Source organism: Sycon ciliatum, chromosome 1 (assembly GCF_964019385.1).
Source record: "Sycon ciliatum chromosome 1, ocSycCili1.1, whole genome shotgun sequence".
In the NCBI taxonomy this organism is placed as follows: Eukaryota; Metazoa; Porifera; class Calcarea; order Leucosolenida; family Sycettidae; genus Sycon; species Sycon ciliatum.
The window spans coordinates 16,417,226-16,432,201 of record NC_088643.1 but is presented as its reverse complement, the minus strand read 5'-3'; the positions used below and the strand labels follow the sequence as shown (position 1 = coordinate 16,432,201).

The 14,976-nt window shown below is 46.8% G+C and overlaps 1 protein-coding gene across 1 annotated transcript; it reads left to right on the top strand.

Annotated features, from left to right (window-relative positions):
* Positions 1 to 6,582: 6,582 nt before the first annotated feature.
* On the top strand, positions 6,583 to 12,105 carry LOC135806879 (uncharacterized). Its single transcript, XM_065321046.1, has 2 exons — positions 6,583 to 7,236; positions 11,238 to 12,105. Exons 1-2 carry the CDS (start codon positions 6,718 to 6,720, stop codon positions 11,637 to 11,639), a joined length of 921 nt encoding a protein of 306 aa, XP_065177118.1. The 5' UTR covers positions 6,583 to 6,717; the 3' UTR covers positions 11,640 to 12,105.
* Positions 12,106 to 14,976: the final 2,871 nt, after the last annotated feature.

Sequence of the window (14,976 nt, the reverse complement as noted above, 5' to 3'; positions counted from 1 at the left end):
ATGAATGCGAAGTGTATGGGGGAATGCATGTAGGGCGATAGTGCGGGTTCGAATCCCAGGTAATAGCTGAAAAAATAGGAGAATTGAAAAATTTATAACATCCCTTTTCTTTTTTTGCCGTCATCAAGGCGGTAGACGGTGTCGTATTACGCTCGATTGTACCTGTCCCGTACCTGTCCCGTACCTGTCTCGTACCAGTCCCGTACCGTACCGCACAATCAAAGACGGCTGGCCACAATGCATATTGAAATAGGGCTTTCAAATACAAGATCATAACGTGAAGCAACTTGGAAGAATTCGTATGTATGCGAAGTGTATCGGGGGATTCATGCAGGGCGATAGTGCGGGTTCGAATCCCAGGTTATGTCTAAAACAAAAAGTAGAAACTTAAAAGAATTTATAACATCCCTATGCTTTTTTTGTCTAGGTCATCAAGGCAAAAAAGCATAGCGTAGGTCCCTGAGCTTCCAAGCTCTCTCGTTTCATATTACGAGGCCGCCATTGAAAAACCCTATTTGAATATGTGGATGAACGCCGGTGGCCAGCTTTTCGGCCATGTCCTGAGAAAATCATAATCCCGAAAAAGCCAAAAAAAAACAACAACAAAAAAGCGACTTCAGGAAGGCGAGAAGGTGATAAAGACAAAAATAATTCTCGCTGGGAGTTCATGCATTGCTTGACTGTTTTCCTGTTGGAGTGAAGTCAGTGTGTTGTTAGACAGTGAGTGATAAGTGGTTTACAACTTTGTAGTTTCTATCTTAATGATGCCGAAGATGGCTTTTTCTCCCGAGCCCGAGGTCTTTAATGCAGGCTAGGCACGATAGTCTGCGGGAAAAGCAGGGAAGCATGACCTCAACATACGAGGGAATGATCATTATGGTGTGAGCGTGATCAAATCCTGCATCAAGCGCTGGGCAAACCGGCTTTTCATTCAGCTTTTTAAACACAAAAGGAGCCGGGCATATCTCTCCTGCATCTGGAGAGTCATGGGATGAAGGAAGGATCTGCACTGCTCCCGGCAAGGCGTTAACAAGTCTCAACAAGAAAAACACCAGTGCAGCATGTCGATCACCCATCGTCTTCTCCACACAGAAGAAAGCACTTGATTGCGATTCACAAGAACTTTTTATTTGCTTTGCTCGCGTCAACTTTGACTTGTGTTTTTTGATCAGTAATCGTCCATGTGAACGCGTACATGTGAGCACATGGGTACCTTTCACGCACAATGTGGAAACGTTCCCGGAGGTTTGTCTCGTTGTGTGAGCACAACCTAAACGTCTCTTAAACAAATGAGCAAGTATGGTGTTAGATGCGTAATCACGTGAACGCAGTCATGCATTCTCCGTAAATGAATGCCATCCGAACACTATTGGTTTTGTGGTGGTAGTGTTGAAAGTGGCGATGGTGGTGGGGAGAAAGAAAGCTCTGTACAAGAATCTAGCTTTCGTTGTAGCTTAGATAGATTGTGTGGGCAGGCGGGTGTTTCCAACTGTTAGGTACCTTTTCCCGCATCCTTTTTTCAGCTGGCATGAAGGCAACAGGTACTCACCTTTTGTTCCGTTGGCCTGGGTGGCCACTCGTGCGCCCATAATCGCCATAGCTACCCAGCCCCCTCATCTAGCACTGGTCCTCTCGCTCTCGTCGTCCGCAGGTAGTCTTTCATTTCGTCTTTCGTTTACCCTAATAAATGTCATCCTTTGATCCACCTGTCCCTTGTCTCGTTTCATGATAGAAGTATGGCAGAGTTGACTTTTCAACACAACTGATTCCCCCATGCTCTATGTCTTTGCTCACTAGCCACTATAATATTTTTTGTCTGTAAAATGTACTGTTGAAGTGTTCATCCGGTTTAGAGAGTTGAAAAGATTGTGGGAGTGAGTGGGAAACGTCTGAAGAGAAGCGACTGTCACCAGCAGGACTCGAACAAAGGATATAGCTAAGTAGAGTAACACATACTCTGTTGTGAACCCTTCAGATTCTCTAAAAGTCAGGAACGAACAACCACACGGCACGGACACGAGGCTATTTACTGTGATAAAAAAATAAATAAAAAAACTCTTGACAGCATATTTACTCTTGACAGTATATTTCACTTCGATCGACTAACAATAATGAAAAACACTAAAACCACCAGGTAGTTATAGCGTGAAAATGACAGCGTATATGAGGAAAGCATACACATACAACATGCAACTACAGCGCACACAGCAAACCGCACATAGCGCCTGTAGCGTATACCACGTCGTAAACATCAGCGGCACGGCAGAGTCGGGATACAACTGCATTGAAACGAACACAATGTCACAAGCGAGAAGGCCTTTCACTCTTGAGAACTTGTGGTTTCGCAACATACTCAGTTGTAATTGTTGTACCCCATGAACTATTGAACAACCACTGACATAGGTATTGCTGTGCTTCTCCACTCTACTGTTTCCTACAGGTGTGCAGAGATATTCCTGGTCAATGTGCCAAGAGTCAAGTGCCACCAACGGTGCCTCCAAATGTTTCTATCCCCGACCCATTACCTGAGCCCAGCCGGGCTGAATTAGTAAAGCTGGTCGCAATAGAATCGTCTGCCGCACAGTGCCAATTGGACACAGCATCAGGGCCAAGCACAAACTGCACTCTAGAGCAGGAGTGCCACGAGGTGGATCTGCTCACTCAACATGTAGGTGGGACAGGGCTCAGTATTTCAGATCTCTACTTTGCCGCGTTCAGCATTTTCAATTATAACTCCTTCACACTCTCAGTGCACACTCTCCTACACGAATTCAACTATCGCAGTAATATCCAATGCGCTGGGAACTTTAGCGAGTTCAACGACACAGCATTTCAGGTGACACAGGCGGACGGTTCTGGCGTGTTCGAGTACTTCCTTCCAGTGGCGCAGACTCCTGGACATCCACGAACTCTGCAAAATTCACAAGTTGATGTCACCCTTCCTAACCTGGGAACACTGGGTGATTTAAAGCTGCGGTATTTCTTTGATTGGAGCCGCGATGTAGAGACTGTACAGAGATTTATTCGTCCTCCGAATCAGGCTACGGATATGTTCTTCCCATTCCCTTTGCGAGAGACGGTGAGTACAGTATGGCTAGCGTACGATCAGTATCTAAAGTAGAGTGCATGCTTATTGGAACTTGCATGTTATTACATCCGCTCTCTCTCACTCTCCCTCTGTCTGTCTTTCTGTCTGTCTGTCTGCCTGTATGTCTGTCTGTCTGTCTGTCTCTCACCCTCCCTCTGTCGGTCTGTCTGTCTGTATGTCTGTCTGTCTGGCTGTCTGTCATTCTGTCTGTGCGCACACTCTCCCTATCCACTCGTGCAACCGCGTCCAAATTTTCAGGACGTCATCCAGTGACTCCAGGTTGGGTCTGTTTTCCTTTTCATGGAAAACACCGGTATATGGCCAGTGTGGTATGTCTGTGTATTTGAGTCGATTACAATAACCGAATATGAAACTATGGGCGTACGGACTTAGAACAGCTGTCCGGACTTTAAGCCCATGGGTCTACTATCTAACAACCACTGACATCGGTATTGCTGTACCTCTCAACTGTACTGTTTGCTACAGGTGTGCAGAGATATTCCTGGTCAATGTGTCAAGAGTCAAGTGCCACCAGCAGTGCCTCCAAATGTTTCCATCCCTGACCCATTGCCCGAGCCCAGCCAGTATGACGTAGCAATGTTGGTCGGCATGAAATCCTCCGCTGCACAATGCTCATCGAATTCGTATCCTATTTTGTTCCAGAAATGCACTCTGGAGCAGGAGTGCCACGAGGTGGATCTGCTCGCTAAAGACGGAATAGGCGGTGCTGGGCTTAGTCCGTCAGCTCTCTACTCTGCTGCGTTCAGCGTTTTCAACGAGGACGCCTTCACACGCTCCGTGCAGACTCTGATAGATGAATTCAATGATCGCAGTACTATCCAATGTGCAGGTAAATTTAGCGAGTTCAATGACACGGAGCTTCAAGTTACGCGGGCGGAAGGTTCTGGCCTGTTTGTCTATTTCTTTTCAACGGCGCCGACTCCCGGACAGCCACGGACTCTGGAAAATGCACAAGTCGACGTCACCCTTCCCAAACTGGGAACGTTGGGAGATTTACGGCTGCGGTATTTCTTCAATGCAAGCGGTGATGTAGAGACTGTACAGCGATTGATTCATCCTCCAGATCAGGCCAATGATATGTTCTTCCCATTCCCTTTGCGACAGATGGTGAGTGTACCGTAGTAAGTTTCCATTATTTTAGTATCTATAGCATAATTATCATAATTGTTGTTGTTGTTGGTTGTGGTGGTGGGGGTGGTGGTGGCTGTGGCGGTGGCGGGGGCAGTGGTGGTGGCGGTGACTGTAGCGATTGCAGTGGTGATGTCGGAGGTTGTGGTGGTGAGAAAGAGGGATCTATCCCAGAATATAATTTATAGCTTTAGTCGTAACTTGGGTCGCTTGTGCGAACATGCGTGTGATTACCAGCATTCATGCTGGCCAACCCTCCTGGTTTTCCCGGGAAAATCCTGGGAAATCATCACTACTCCCGGGGTCCCGGGGATTTCAATCAAACTCCCGGAAAAGTCACAGTTTTGTCTGAGACAGGATTTTCCTGAAAAATCCATGGATTTGCCTAGAATATTCCGTTTTTTCAAAAATATGACTGTGCGCATTTGCACTTCTAACTGTGCACGGCACTTTCTAGACCTGACAACTGCGGCCTAGCCTGCAAGATCTGCACTGACAAAGTGACAGGCGGGCGCCGACTGATCTAACTGCACAGCAGGGTCGAACTGTGCTGTACCCAGTTCTGCAGAGTCGAACGTTTTTTTGGCGGGAAAAGCTATTTTTTCACTTGTTGTTGTGCCATCCAGGGATTTTGAGAGAAATCCAGGGATTCTGCATGTCTTTTCTAGGGATTTAGATTTTGGTGGTTGGTCAGTATGAGCATTTAGCCGGGCACTTTTGTCTTCTGTTCAAGTACTCTTCACCAAATAATTATTTCGGTCTGTAAATACACTATTAGGAGAATTGATCAGATTGTAAAGAGAAAGTTCCAATACGTTGCGAGTTATGACTAACAGTGCACCTAGGTAACGAGATCTTTCTTTCTACTTATCATTAGGGGTGAAACGAAGTAGTCGAAGGTTCGAAGGACCTTCGTTTTCCTTTGAAACGAACCTTCGTTTTTGATTCGAACGAAGGTCGACACGGGTTTAGTGCATGCATCAATGCATTGATCTTGTGCGATGTGCTGCATGCATGCACTGTACTAGGACATGCTGTACTACAAGTAGGGGCACGGTCCGCGTGCGCACCGGAACTGAAGAAGTGACAAGTCAGTGAAGAACTGGCCCTGTTCCAGTCACCAGCGTGTTCCCATTTATGATGTGTAGATCTACCATGGTGTACTCATGGATGACTTTTTTGATTGTATTCGTCGAGTGTTTGGCGCTCTGCGATACTAGTAGGAGAGTAGTTTTGCTATTTCGATCGTGTTTTCGCTCAGTTATGCTGCTTGTACCAGGAATATAGCTTGCTGTAGCTGCCGTCGATATCTACTAGTGATGGTGTCTGGAGAAAGTTGTAGCAGCGATACGAGTGTAGTCTCATTTTTTGTATCGAAAATAAAAGTGTCCATCGCTGAAGCCATTGCAGTATTCACTCTCCCAGCAGCAGCAGCGAGAGGGAGCGCAGCGATGGCCTGGAATCATCGACGCAGGTGAAGTTCCTCACCCAGTGACTATTCACTCTCCTCTCAATCACCAATGCACCCAGTAGATGCGAGCAGATAAGCGAAAAGTACATGTCCAGATTTGACAATTTTTGATGAAGTTGGCAAGCATCTGATATTTACTACGCAATATGGCTCTTTTCCGTCCATTTTGGTATTGTTCAAGCATGCAACTGGCTGTACACTGGAGCAGTACTCCTGTCGCTTTGTGTCACAAAAGCCAAGGCTAGCAAGTCTGTACATGATCCCAAGTACACTGATCTAAATTGTCAGAAATATGGACAATTGACTCACAAACAGGTATTAGCAAGAGTCCATAAACGTTGTTTATGCACTCTTGGTATTACAAGTAGGTATGGCCTCTATCAAAAGTATGTTAAAACCTTGCCTCTATCTAAAGTTGTGTGCTCGACCAAAGTATTTTCTTACCTGGAATGGATACATTGATACCACCAGATTCAGAAACAAATTGCACATACAATATAAGTATTGGGTTCTGATTTTCTGCCCCCTTTTTAAAAGATTTTTGAGCGTTTCCGTGATCATGCTAAAAAAGAATCCTTCGACACCTTCGTTCGTTTTAATAAAGAAGGTTCGAATGGGAATTTGAGACCTTCGTTTCACCCCTACAAGTTATCATATTGGCTCACCATCCAAGTTTTAATAATCAGATTGTGAGAATGAAAGGGAAAAAGTCTGAAGAGATCCAACTGTCACCACCAACTCTAGACTAGGCGGGGATATTGTACCTAACACGATGACTGGGAGAAAAAATATGCCTGGCAGTTATTGCAGCACTACATCACGGTCCTATTGAGCAACCACTGACATAGGTGTTGGCTGTACCTCTCAACTTTACTATTTGCTACAGGTGTGCAGAGATATTCCTGGTCAATGTGCCAAGAGTCAAGTGCCACCGACGGATCCTACAAATGCTGCCATCCCCGACCCATTACCCCGGCCCAGCCTGACAGACGTAGTAAAGCTGGTTGCCATGGAATCCTCTGCCGCGCAGTGCAAAGTGGACACAACATCGGGGCCAGGCGCAAACTGCCCTCTGGAGCAGGAGTGTCGCGACGTGAATTTGCTAGCTCAAGGTGGGGCAGATGACACTGAGCTTAGTCCTTCAACTGTCTACACTGCTGCGTTCGGCATTCTCAGCGGGAAATCCTTTGCACTCTCTGCGCAGACTCTGATTGATGAATTCAATGGCCACAGTACTATCCAATCCACAAGTACTTTTAGTGAGTTGAATGACAGGGAGCTTCAGGTCACTCAGGCGGACGGTTCCGGCGTGTTCGATTTCTTCCTTCCAACGGTGCAGGCTCCCGGACAGCCACGGACTCTGGAAAATTCACAAGTTGACGTCACGCTTCCTTACCTGGAAACATTGGGCGATTTACGGCTGAGGTATTTCTTCGACACGGGCGGCCATGTAGATACTGTGGAGAGATTTATTCGTCCTCCGAATCAGGCTACTGATAGGTTCTTTCCATTTCCCTTAAAACAGACGGTGAGTGTTAGAACGGACGGTGAGTGTACCATAGTTAGCTTATGATCATTAGAGAGGTTGCGTACAACGAAACTTCATAAGATCTTTACCGCCCGGGTTCGATTAACGAAAGCTGCTACGAAGATTCGTCCAAACGCGATCGAAACAGAGCAGATCTACGAGAATATTTTTCTTAACGTCGAATACTAAAACACTGATATTTTACAACTCCCTGTCTTGACTATACCCGCGAGCACAACACGTCGACCTACTAAGAAAAAGTTCACACATTGTGCGCCACCACACGGTTTACGAATATTCGTTAACTTTGTTTTCGTTGAAAAGTTTCGTTACGGAGCTACGAATTTTCATTGTGCGCAATCTCTCTAGTATCTAAAGTATAGTGCATGCGTATTGGAACTTAGATGATATTAAATCCTCTCTCTCTCTCTCTCACCCTACCTGTTTATGCCTGCCTGCCTGCCTGCCTGTCTATCTGCCTGTCTCTGTCCGTCTGTCCGTCTGTCCATCCGTTGAATATTCACACCGTAATTGGGCATCGACCGGGAATACGCAACAGCGGGGATGTCGCTTTCCACCCGGTTTTTCACACACGTCGTACTAAGTATCGGTTGCACCAATGAATATGTACGGCGTGAGATGTGCAGAAGCAGCGGTGGTCATGGTGATAAGAAAGAGAGCTCCAGGTGGGAGGAATCCTGATAATTCGAACCTCAAAATGCCAGGAAAAAACTTCTAATCATCCGGACATTCTAATTATCCAAACATGAACCCACAACACAAAATGTATGTGAAAATGCTCTCACGGTCACGCAGAGTTGCGCTATGGACCTTAGGAACAGATTTCACGGATACTGAACTGAGCGGCACAGCTTGCTCATGCAAACTGAACTGACTAGTACAGTGTACAGTGAACTTCGAATTACACTTTGCTAACTTCGAATTATCAGCACAAATCCCACACATTTTCTATCCATGGGACTTCTAATTAACCAAACATGTCCAGTTCGAGGTTCGAATTACCAGAAATTGTTATGTGGGAATCGTATTGATAGAAATCGGACCTGGAATATAACGTCATCTCTGGGACCACGCAAAAATTATGTTATAGCGAGAGTTATGTTATGTAGAAAACCGTGTGTAAAATACACAGATGTGCCTCGAAATGAAGGGAATTACAAGGCGGATTCAACCGTGCACGTTGTATTGAGAGTGCGCACGTCGGGGGACTGCGCCGTAGGGTGCGTTATGCCGAGGTTTACGTTATGCAGAACTAAACTGGCCTAAACTGCCTAGCTACAGCTACCGCTTGATCGTACCGGACACGTGAACTTACGTTGTATCGAGAGTGCGCACGCCGGGGACCGCGCCGTATCGTGTGTTATGTAGGATTTTGTCGTGTAGAACAAAATTTGTATGGGAGTGATGCCGTTTCGGCGCGGGATTTGATTTTTTGCGTAACTTCAGGGCTCACAGTAGGCATGCAGGATCGACAAAAGCGTCGTGCGAGGGCGGGTTTGGTGCACGTGAGTCGCGTGACCCCGGGAGAGTACCGATCGTGTACATCCCACGCATCCAAAACGGAACAGAAAAGAGAAAGAACCCGAGTTGTACTTGTACCATGTGTACTGTTCTCGTAGTTTTAGAGCCGACGTTCGCGATATTTTGGAGGAGAAGGCGAAACGCAACCTGTGCTAGTCCCAGTAAAAACAACATGCCATGTTCGACCAAGAGCTGATCCTACAATGAGCGATCGTGATGATTCCACAGGTAAGAAGACAAACAAACGAGTCAGAGCTCGCCAGGCAGGTAACGCCGAGAACATGATGATACCACACGGAGCTGGTGATCGGATGGAGGTGAACGGGACCAGCAAATCCACCGGGCGCTTGTCGAGGGCCACTGAAGACCAGGTTTCCCAGGGTGCCAGTTCCTCCATGATGGCGAAATGCGCTGCCACAAGAACTCCAGCGAGAATGAAAGCACAGCAACCAACGCCGCGGGCGAACTGAGGAGAGAACACTGAACAATCTGTGCACAATGATTTTCTCTTCGACGGCACGCGTTGCTGTTCTGCTGCATGCATGCGTTTTTCTTGTTGTTTGATCTTCACACATTTTCGCGCAAGCGGTTGCGCGCCGCTGGGACTCGGGGTTACTAAAATTAGTACAGAGCATCTCCCCCTTGGTCGATTTGGACAATCTATGGCTCAAAATTTTCAGGAGACCCTGGCAAAGAAATTTACCGAGACGTTTTTGGATACTCCTTTCGAATGCTGTACTATATCTCACGAAGTTTACGCACATGCTCTGGCATACCCGTGTGAGTAATGAAAATTTGTTTCGGTAAATCTTTTGGAACACCTGTCATCTGTGCCTGGGCCAAGTCTCAGCTTCGTAGAACCAGGCTGAAGTGCTGCTAACTCCTTCAAACACCCCCTACTTCGAGCAAAAATGCGACGAAATGCTGACTGCTGATTGGCCAAGCTGGCATTTTGGAGCACGTGCACCGCCCCCATCTAATCGACGCTTTTCTACGCAACTGTGAGCCCTGAACTTACTAGCGCGGTTTATGTACACGGGAGAGTTGTTATATCGAGAGCAGACCTGTATCAGGATTCCACTTGTATCTGCTAACCTTATGCCAGGTTCACACTAGGCCGATTTTCCGGCCGACATGGACTCGTACGAAAAATCCTCAAGATCGGGGCGAAAATTGCGTAGTGTGAACTGTGTTGTCGTACAGGGTTCCGACAAATCTGCGGCGATTTTCTTGTCGCACTAGTTTTCGCCAAGTATCGACTGGTCGATATTTAGCCGAAAAGCCGGCCGATTTTTACTGCTTGCACGTGATGGAGCGGTCATCGGACCAATCACGGTAGGCTTTTCACCATGACAGCAAAGAGCGTCGATGTCGAGCTCATGACCTCTTGTACTTTGTACTCTTGAGTCTTGATGAGATGTAAAGTCCTACCAAAATTTCATAACCCCCATGAACTCTTGCTTTTATGGATAATCGATGCGACTCTATTGCGAGTGAGTCGTTCCCCGTGTGTGAACAGGCCGTCCGACTCAGTCGACACAGTCGGCAGACTCCATGTCGGAGTCGGTGTCGGAGCACCGGCCGGAAAATCGGCCTAGTGTGAACCAGGCTTAGGAGGTATGACCTTGCTGCTGGGATAGATTGCATGGGCAGGCATGTGTTTACGACCTTTTAGCTAAGCATTGTCACGGTCTTTTTAGTCACTCTTCACCACCGCAATATCTGTCTGTAAATATAATAGGAAGTATTCGTCAGGTTTGGGGAATGAAAGGGAAACGTTTGAAGGGCATCGACTGTCATTACCTAGTCTAGAACCAGTCAAGGGATAGTTGCTGAGAAGAGTATACTGATCAAATAAGTGTTATAGGTAAGCAGCAGCATTCGACGCTTTACAGATTTACCATTCACTGTAGAGCGCGGTTATGGTGTGGTGGTTGATGAGAAAAAGAGGTAATACTGATATTCATGATAGTAATGACACGGGCCATGTACTAGTATGCCTTAAAGTACTGTTGATCCCCCACGCTGTGTCACTTCCCAGCTGGGTTTTCAGCAGGGGGCGGGAATTAGATCAAGGCTGTCAAGTGCAGTACGATGTGCAACGACGCGGCAGGTCAGTGTACTGTCAGGCGGAGGAGAACGGGGGAGGGGGGGGGGGGGGGGGGAGCAGCCTTGTAGCGCAGGCCGTACTTGTTAAATTTTATGTACTACAGTGTACAATATAGTGTATGCACAGTTGAGTCACCGGGTGTATATCAGGGTGCTGTGTTGGGTGAAATAGTAGCCTATTTCTTCTTCAGCATTCTGTTCTTCGGCGTTCGACAGTACTGTAGTAGAAGTGGCAACGTGAGGATGGTAATACCTGGTACATGCAGTCATCGTTGTACTACATCACGGTCCTATTGTACAAACACTGACATAGGTATTGCTGTGCCTCTCAACTGTACTGTTTGCTACAGGTGTGCAGAGATATTCCTGGTCAATGTGCCAAGCGTCAAGTGCCACCAACGGTGCCTCCAAACGTTTCTGTACCCGACCCATTACCTCAGCCCAGCCTGGCGGAATTAGCAGTGTTGTTCGGCATACAATCATCCGCTGCACAGTGCCCAGTGGACACAACTGCAAGGCCGAGCCCAAACTGCATACCAGTAGAGGATTGCAGCAAGGTGGCTCAACCGGCTAAAGATGGAGCAGGTGATACTGGGCGTAGTCCGCGGCCACGTCCAGTTGCAGCTCCCCACCACTCTGCCGCCTACAGTGTTTTTAGCAAGAACTCCTTCAGACAGTCCGTGCATGTAGTAATACTAATAGTGTTATCTTGGATGTGTGTGTACCTGTTGTGTACTGCATGGTTTCATTGACACATTACACTGTCTCTTCTCTATAATTTTTATTCTAGAACAAGTCAAGTTTGCATGCATCCGCGCTATTAATACATCCAGTCCAGACGACACTTCACATACGTTGATTGTGTGGATGCATGCGAACTAGACTTGTTCTAGAATTTTGTTTCGCCTCCAACTTCCGTTGCAATCTTCTCGATATCTCTATTTATTTATATCACCTGCCTGGTGTAGATTATCCTGTCTCATCTCTATGTCCGGACATTAGCATCCATTATTACATCCCTCTTGTAGTAATTTTCATAGTCTGGGTGCTGATAAGCCCTTCCAATTTTCTCCCCTCTTTCTTTCCTCTTTCACCGTCTTTCATCCCTCAAGCATTACCTACTCGTCAGTTTTGGAGAGTCGCTACTTGGACTCTTCGTTCTTTTCGTCTAGTTTATTGTGAAACTTGCTCGGTTGATGTTTGTGCTGTTTTAGAAAACTAACGTTAAAATGATTATTGACGAATGCACCTAGTGTCTGTTGTTCCGTGATGTAGCACGGTGTTGCTTTCATTACCCACAGACCACACGGGACACGGTGGACTGGGCACGGCTATTGGCCCTCGTCTACTGCCCCACTTGCCGCGAGAGCAAGAGAGAGAGAGAGAGAGAGACAGCGAGCGGGAGAGAGAGAGACAGCGAGACAGAGAGACAGCGAGAAAGAGATAGAGAGAGAGAGAGAGAGAGAGAGAGAGAGAGAGAGAGAGAGAGAGGAGAGAGAGAGAGAGAGAGAGAGAGAGAGAGAGAGAGAGAGAGAGAGAGAGAGAGAGAAAGAGATAGAGAGAGAGAGAGCGAGAGAGAGAGCGAGAGAGAGAGAGCGAGAGAGAGAGAGCGAGAGAGAGAGAGAGAGAGAGAGAGAGAGAGAGAGAGAGAGAGAGAGAGAGAGAAGAGAGAGAGAGAGAGAGAGAGAGAGAGAGAGAGAGAGAGAGAGGAAGAGAGGGAGAGAGAGGGAGGGAGGGAGGGAGAGAGAGAGAGAGAGAGAGAGAGAGAGAGAGAGAGAGAAAGAGAGAGAGAAAGAGAGAGAGAGAGAGAGAGAGAGAGAGAGAGAGAGAGAGAGAGAGAGAGAGAGAGAGAGAGAGAGAGAGAGAGAGGAGAGAGAGAGAGTAAGTTACATTTATAAAGACAGGTAAGTCTAACAAATGAGGACTGAGACCTCTACAACAGGGTTTTTACGCCTGAAAGCAGGTGCATGATTTACAAGCAGGTTGTCAGTCTAGATTTTATGCGCAGATGGAGAAAAAGCGCAGAATTTTTGTAATGAGATGAAAAGCAGAAATAATAAGAAATAATAAGAAAAGATGAAATGAAAGCCTGCTCACAACCCCGCCCAGCCTTGCGAACTGGGTATGGTGGATTAAGAACCCGGTTCAACGCTCGAGCAAGCGCTCTCCCACTCAAGGTGTTCACAGCAACTGATAGGAACTCATATGGGGAAATTATAGAAAAGAAATAATAAGATAAAGAAATAAATTTCAACGGCACCTCAATAAACGGAGCCCCACATACAGTACCTCAGAAAAGTGGATCTTCCGACCAGTGTTTTTGTTGACGCCGCAACCAGATGATGTAGCTGCTTCGCAGAGACGTCTTACTGCACAAATTACAAATAAATTTTATTCTTCGATTAGAAAATCCAAGCGCTTTCAGAGCCCTCCGAGAGAGAGAGAGAGAGAGAGAGAGAGAGAGAGAGAGAGAGAGAGAGAGAGAGAGAGAGAGAGAGAGAGAGAGGAGAGGGAGAGAACTTCGGTTGTTGGATAGGAGTGTGTCAGGCTATGACTCACTACTAAGTCTAACCGGTAAGAAAACAGTATACGTTCTCATGGGAAGCGATTTCAAATCAGTCTAATTTGTCACCCTTACTGGACACACACTTGGCATGAACAGTGAGAAGCTCCATGCAGGTCGGATAACGTATACTTGCAACATCAGATGTGCATTTGCCACACCACATGCTCAAAATCACCCTGCCTTCCACAACAACAACAAATTCACGGTTCGAGTGAGACTCAGCTGGAGTCTTCCCCAAGAATGACAGAAATCTACGCAGTTAGGACACAGATGACAATTGGTAGGAAAATAACCACCCAGAACAATCTATGCAGTAATACACTGACGAAAACTGGTAGGGAAATTACCACCCTGAATAGATATACTGTAATTATGCAAAAACCGGGGTGGAGGGGTACTAGCCTATACATATACCTGTTACTTTGAGTAGTATTGTAGTGCACTCATTGATGTATTACATAACAGATCAAATCACTGGGAAACACACGTATAGGAAGTCAAGACACTGCTTGATCATAATTATAGCCAGGGCAATCTGACGTGTTCACCACCCGTTCTCCTACACCAGAGTGATTTTGTCACCCGCGTTGTAGAGTGTCACAATCCAGTACAGGTTACCTGTGACGTTTGGGATGGTTTCTGTGGCGCCCGTTCTCTCATGTCTACCAGTGAGAGTGTGACGATCATGATCAACTGTGAGGTGAATGACGTCACCGGTTTGCCAGGGCTGACCAAGGGCTGTGCCGGTGTGGTAGTTACTAGCATCATAGCCAAGCCAACCAAAACACTGTGCCTTGTCTTGTTGGTAGTTGCCTGTCAGGTTTGGATTACTGGATGAACAGGTAGAGAGAAAGATTTGACCACATAGGGTATTGTCAATCCTCACCTTCAGTGTGCTGCTACCAGTACCAGTGACCATGGGTGTTGTACATGCTGATGTAAAACCAATACTACTACTAGTGCGACTCAGTGAGCGACCATCATTGGTGATACTCAAAGCACTGCCACAGCGATTTCCATCAAACCGACTTGAAGTCGCGGACACCACCAGCTTCTGCGGACTACCCTTCAGGGGGACACAGCCGATCTTGGCTGAGACGTTGTAGCAACCAGCTTGTAACGGAATATGTTCAGCCTGTATACGTCCAGAGACAGGTGTAAGCGGCGTACACACGTTGGTTGTGTCCTCGTCAAGACTGGATATTAATATCTCCAGTCCAATATTGTCCAGTTGTTCTTGCTCTACGTTGCTTGCGACAATACTGTCCGGTAGCTCTATGGAGATGGTGAAATGATCACTGACACGGGCTTGGCCAGGGCACTTCAATGTACCATCAGCAACATCCAGCACTGCTCCCGTTTTGCTGATGTCATTGAGTAGTGATGTGGTGTCCGTCGTGCCAAACACGATGCCACTGGTGACACAGGGCTCTTTCTCGTCCTCGGCAGTTTTCATGGCCTGCATGATAGACGCATCCACCCAGGACCACACATGGAGAAGCTCAATGTCATCCTCGAACGAG

Bases quoted from the DNA above. Each gene is read 5' to 3' on its own strand.
- LOC135806879 (XM_065321046.1), top strand. From the start codon at position 6,718: ATGGAATCCTCTGCCGCGCAGTGCAAAGTGGACACAACATCGGGGCCA. The intron at 7,237-11,237 runs GTGAGTGTTAGA...TGTTTGCTACAG, and splicing joins CATTTCCCTTAAAACAGACG to GTGTGCAGAGATATTCCTGG.